The sequence below is a fragment of the Micropterus dolomieu genome, linkage group LG15 (assembly GCF_021292245.1).
Source record: "Micropterus dolomieu isolate WLL.071019.BEF.003 ecotype Adirondacks linkage group LG15, ASM2129224v1, whole genome shotgun sequence".
NCBI classification, from domain to species: Eukaryota; Metazoa; Chordata; class Actinopteri; order Centrarchiformes; family Centrarchidae; genus Micropterus; species Micropterus dolomieu.
In genome coordinates, this window is record NC_060164.1 from 2,852,054 (window position 1) to 2,857,988 (window position 5,935).

The 5,935-nt window shown below is 40.2% G+C and overlaps 1 protein-coding gene across 1 annotated transcript in view; it reads left to right on the forward strand.

Annotated features, from left to right (window-relative positions):
• The window catches only part of pitx3 (paired-like homeodomain 3), a 12,551-nt gene extending 7,071 nt beyond the window's left edge, over window positions 1–5,480 (forward strand). The window contains exon 3 of the mRNA XM_046070896.1: window positions 3,902–5,480. Within this exon, the coding sequence (XP_045926852.1) occupies window positions 3,902–4,471 (570 nt within the window). The 3' untranslated portion in view covers window positions 4,472–5,480. The remainder of the gene's footprint in view (window positions 1–3,901) is intronic.
• Window positions 5,481–5,935: the final 455 nt, after the last annotated feature.

Consider the following 5,935-nt stretch of genomic DNA (forward strand, 5'->3'; position numbering starts at 1 on the left):
CCGAATTGGCGGTTGTTGAATGTGTGTGAATGTTAGTTTCTGTTTGAGCACTTAGGCTCAGTGTATGAGTGTGTGTGTGAATGAATGGTGAATGCAGATGTAGTGTAAAAGCGCTTTGAGTGGTCGAAAAGCTATACAAGTATGGAGCATTTACATATTGTACTACTACTACTGTAGTATTTGTGAGCAGCTACATCCTGAAGTTCACTGTCAATGTCTACAATGAATGAACAGTCTACAGTGATCATCAACAGATGGGTTGCCATTTTTCAGTTCAACCTCAAAGCTAGCATTAATGAAAACAAAATTGACTCTCACAATTATGTGATTCAGCTGTCACATACAGATTACTTTGTATTTCTACTGTTTACCTCACGATTGGTGATGTAGAGCCTTAGCCCTGCTAAGGCTCTAGGAATGTAAACAATTTTGGAATGCTGTTAATTTTTGGTCTTCCTATATTTGCTGAGGAAGACTGTGAAAATGCATTTAAAAACTTTTTTGTCTAATTACTGTTTTTTAGATTGAGAATTATCTTTCAAACTTCTATAGAATTAATGAGAATATTGCTCTGTGTCTGCTAGTTCTGCAATTGCAAGTTGCAAAAATTAATTGCTCTGCCATATCAACTTAAAAGGTGATTATAGGTCATTGTTGTATTTACTGTGTGTTTCCACTGCCAAAAGAATCTGTTCACACAGGTCTAAAGCCATTAATGTGCTTTGAAGATAGTAGACAGTTTTGTTGTTGTTCAATATAACCAACACTTTTAGCATTTTTCAAAATATTTAAATCTGGCTATTACCTACAAAATTATCAATAAAATATAATATAGAAAGAAAATATAGGGTTATATCATTCCATGGAAACCAGTGTCCAGTCTTATAGTCACATATTTTACAGCGACGATCTGCTCAAGTCTAAACAATTTTGAAATATGCCAATCCTAACCATTTTTGTATTCAGATAAATCAGTTTCTAGTAATGTAATTGCAGGGGAAAATTATTCCCAAATGGTTAAAAAAAATTTAAACATTATTTCATGTACTCGGTAAGATGTATTACCTTCTACCAAAGCTTGAGTTCACACGCAAAAATGTCAAAGGTGAAGCAGTGGTTTGGTCATTGTAGCTATATGGAGTAGGACAACACACATTGTGATGGATGGCAATACAATTGTTGGCCTGCCCGACAAGTAATGGATCAACTTAATGTTGGCAGGATGAAAGGTCACATAACACGCACGCGACTTATTTCGAAAAGACAACAGACTACACATTGTCTTGTCATTAATGTCTGTAAGTGGCCTTTCTAATCCCAGCATGCAGGCAGATTCCTACATGTTCAAAATACTTCACCTGTTAGCTTAATTAAAAAGCGCTGTTAGTAATTATCAAAGACCTATAGTACAGTCTGAAATTTGAGCAGTAGGGAAATATTTTTAAGATGTAAGAGGAGATCTTCTACAACATGGCAATGAAACAGGAAAAGGGTGTAAGAGAGGTTCTTAACTGGGGAAAGGATAGGACACATTCCTAACCCTCCTCGTTCCTCCTACAGAAATACCCAGGCTAGTGTTGTCTTCCTGGGTTCTGGCTGAGGCACGATATCGTTGTCCCCTACCCTGTCATGTGTCCACCTTCCACATCCAAAAGGCTGTCTGTCTCTGCAGTGCGGTTTGCGTCTAATGGTGACCCCTCTCTCTCTGTTGTCGAGGGACGGGACCACTTCCTCCTTTTGTGTCCTGCTCCTACTAAACCCACACCCCAGAGAGAGAAAAAGCCAAATCACCCGCACCTGTGCTCAGTTACTCTTGAATGTAGTGCACACACACGCACACCTGTCACCCAGTGACATAGCGTATGCTCCTTCACCAAAAATGCTTAGCCTATGTTTGAAATGAGTGTCTGAGTTACATATTTCACCATTAGGAACTCAGAACTTCAAATATTCAAACATGTCTGAATCATTCTCAAAGCAGCATACCTGCTAGGAATTCTTATTTTCAGCCACAGACAGGCAGTATACTCTAGATCCACCATCATTAGAATTCTTTGATTGCTTGAATTCAATTTACATAAAATACCTTTCAGTGCTTTTTTGGGAAAGTAAATTGATCTCCTTCTCCTGCAATCATTGGATAATTTCACAGAAGACGCATATAAATATGGCTGCAGTTGAGCCACTGAATAACCTTGACATTCAGCCTTTTCCACAAACCTTCAAAGAGCATTGCCTCCAAGTCACGGTTAAGATTGGGTAGCTTCTGTCCTCTGGCGTGGGGTTTCCCCTGCTGTCAGTGAGTGGGATGGAAAACTCAGAGTCATGCACTTTATACTCATATTAATGGTCAACAGCATTCTGTTACTATAATAACAGGGGATTGGATGATACACAGCATGCATGCCAAGGGGGCAGAGAGATGAACATCAACACAGGAAAGGCCTGTAAAAGCTTTATGAGGATTAAAGATAAAAAAAACATTTGATAACCTATTATTTTAATGTAAAACAAATACAAGTGTGACCAGCACACTTCTGTCAGATAATGCATTTGTATCTTTTTGTATCCACAAAAGAAAGGTTTCTGTCTAATTCAGAGTAAAAGTTTGTCTTTACACTCCAAGAGAAACTCGGTGCACTTTTCATTTCTAAAACACCTCAATTTAGATTTTCCACTAAAGCTATAATCCAATTCATATCCTCCAAATATAGGACCATAAAATGACAAATGTGAAGATTGCCCTTCCCTGACATTTCTTTCATTGGGATCTCACTATTCAAATAAGTCAATGATTAGTTTTAATAAGCTTTGCCTAATATGACTGTTTGATGATACACTTCAACTTACTTTCTGGGATCATTATGTCTTTCAAAAAATCTGGATGCATATGCACACAATATTACTGAACGTATTTGAGAGGGGTTAGGATATTCTGACTGGATGTATTTTAGAATTAGACTTTATTGACTCCTGACACTTTCTGATAATAACATATGAAAATAACTTCTCAGTCATTCTATTTTTGATTCTTAAATTATAAGTGAAGCTTTGAAAACATCTCAGGCCTTATAATTGACTGGGCAAAATGAGTGTGCAGGCCAGTTTTACTTCACAATTCTACCTGCCTCTCACTGCCATTTGTCAACTTTCAAACTGATCCACAACTGCCTTTTTTTTTTTAGGTATTGTCATCTTCCTAGGTCAGAGTACAATGTTATCAGAACATCTAGAAATGATGGACAAACCAACTAAAATAAGACTCAAGCCGGAATTTGTTTATATTCTAAGATCCCAAAATAGAAATATGTTGCTTTTACTACGAGGTTCATCTGTAGGCTACATGAACTGGAGTAAGAGTTTCAGAGTGTTGAGTTATTATATTACTTTCATCCATAAAGTTTTAACTGAGCTCTGTCTCTACATCACAGTAACAACTTTATGTCCACTGACTGCCTGGAGGCTAGCTAGTGTTTGGAAGTGAGAGGAGAGGTGTGTGCTGCAGCTCAGTGTTTTTCCACCGGTGTTTTTGAGAGCATGTCAGACTAGCCGCTTGGTGAGCGTTATATGAGGCGCATTTAGCTGTCATCCCTGTGTCGTCACAAGGATGAAAGGGAAGTGGCTGGACTACAACGAGCTGTTTTCAGACAGTTCAGAGCAGAGTTTTCTGTGGGAGATGGGAACTCCCTTAGAGGTGGACTTCTTTTTCACTTTGCAAACCTATTACATGCACAAAAAGGTATATAACTCAATAAAGGAGAGGGAAAAGCCAAAAAGTCATGCATACTTGTTATCGAGAGAAAACATTTTTTAGGGGCTTAAAGGGAAGCATTAGGGCTTAAAGAGAGTTCAACAAATAGACCTAACGCTCAAATTATTCTTCTTCTTTTGGCATCTCTAGGTGTGGTTCAAGAATCGGCGTGCCAAGTGGAGAAAAAGGGAGAGGAACCAGCAGGCAGAGTTATGCAAAAATGGTTTTGGTGCCCAGTTCAATGGACTCATGCAGCCCTACGATGACATGTACACGGGTTACTCCTACAACAACTGGGCCACCAAGAGCCTAGCAAGCAGTCCACTCTCCGCCAAGAGCTTCCCATTCTTTAACTCAATGAATGTAAGCCCCTTGTCATCTCAGCCCATGTTCCCCCCCCCAAGCTCCATCCCCTCCATGAACATGGCCTCTAGCATGGTGCCCTCAGCGGTGGCAGGGGTTCCCACTACGGGGCTCAATAATCTGGGCAACCTCAACAACCTCAACAGCCCCGCGGCGCTCAACTCTGTAGCAGTGACTGCGGCCACATGCCCCTACGCCACCACAGCCAGTCCTTACATGTACAGAGACACCTGCAACTCCAGCCTGGCCAGCCTGCGGCTCAAGGCCAAGCAGCACACCAACTTTGCTTACCCAGCAGTGCAGAACCCCGTGTCCAACCTGAGCCCCTGCCAATATGCTGTGGACCGGCCGGTATGAAGAAGAAGACCCCTGACCCAACCAGCTGTAAGTCCACTATTACCCCACTTCACATCTCTTCAGTTCCATCTGCCAAATGTGCTGCAGACGGCAGATCATGTTTTGATGGTACACAATGAAAAAAAACTTAAAAACTGACACAACACAACAAATAGACATGCCTGGATGGACTACTGCTCTTCAAAGGAATTCTCTCCAGTTTGTGAGACTTTGTTGCTGAACTGACCAACTGCTTCAAAGGATTTCTAAAGATTACCGATTGTAATTTTTTTCCTTCTTTTGAACTGCATGATTAGAGTAAATGTAGAAACCAAGGGTAAATAAAACATGGATGCTTCAACTGGAGGTGGTCAACATCATGGCCCAAAAACATCAAACCTGATATTTGCAGCTATTGCAGGAAAAGAGACCTGTGGGTGAAATGCAGCAGAAATGGAGGATGTATATAATGGACTTTTTTCTGTTTTGTATGTGACAAAAATATATGAAAACGTACTTTAAAGATGAGAAAAGCATGTTCTTCAAAAGCAAAAGCCCTAAATTGATGTACTATGAGCACATCCATCAGGAACTTTAAACTTTGTTGTGAATTCCTTTCCTTATGGAAGGTCATAGGTCAAAGTTCAGCTTGGATGGGCAAGAGGAGGGCAGTCCTGGAAAGTGAACACAACCTCATATGAAAGAGGACAAGGTCCATATGAAAAATGCATTCGTGTGTATAGTCAAAATTCTGACTTTATTCACAGAATTCTGACACTCTAATTAGAACTCAAATACATTTTTGATATGTGGCCCTAATCCTCTTCCACAACTTCAAGTGGTTAAAAACAAAAATAACAGTTTACTCACACATATACCAGAATTTCAGCAAGGTTTTTCAAGTAAAACACTAAAAAGCCATTCAGTATATAGATTTGTGTGGTGTTATACAAAGGGAGCCAATGACTGTAAAAAATGTATGTAAGAGTGCAGTTGTCATAACAAAAAAACAAGCTTTTTTCCCTGGTGTAGCCTGCTTTGTCTCATTAAAGAAACAATTAAATGATCTGTTTTTATGAACTACAAATGGAAATTGAGAGAAACAATACATGTCCTTTTGTATCTCTCATCTATGGCCTATGGCATTAGTTGTGTGACACAGGCCAAAACATTATCTTCTCACAACAATGAGTGCGCCGCCATGGAAACCCTGATCACTTCCATAGCAACACTTACGCAATGATGAAAGAGAGTAGTAGGCTGGAGGGAGAGAGGTGGGGAGATATAGATGTTCCCGATGGCTTCTCACCGATATGTTTGACCTATACTCTGAGTGGTAACCGCAGACTATCCAGTAACACAGCAGGAATTTAGAGGCCGAGGCTGAATCAGCGCCAGGATTTCATAAGGGCCTCAAGGAGCGAGGGTTCCCAGCGGAGCCACAAATGAGGGGTTAGCAGCCCATCAATCCTCATCAACCTCTGC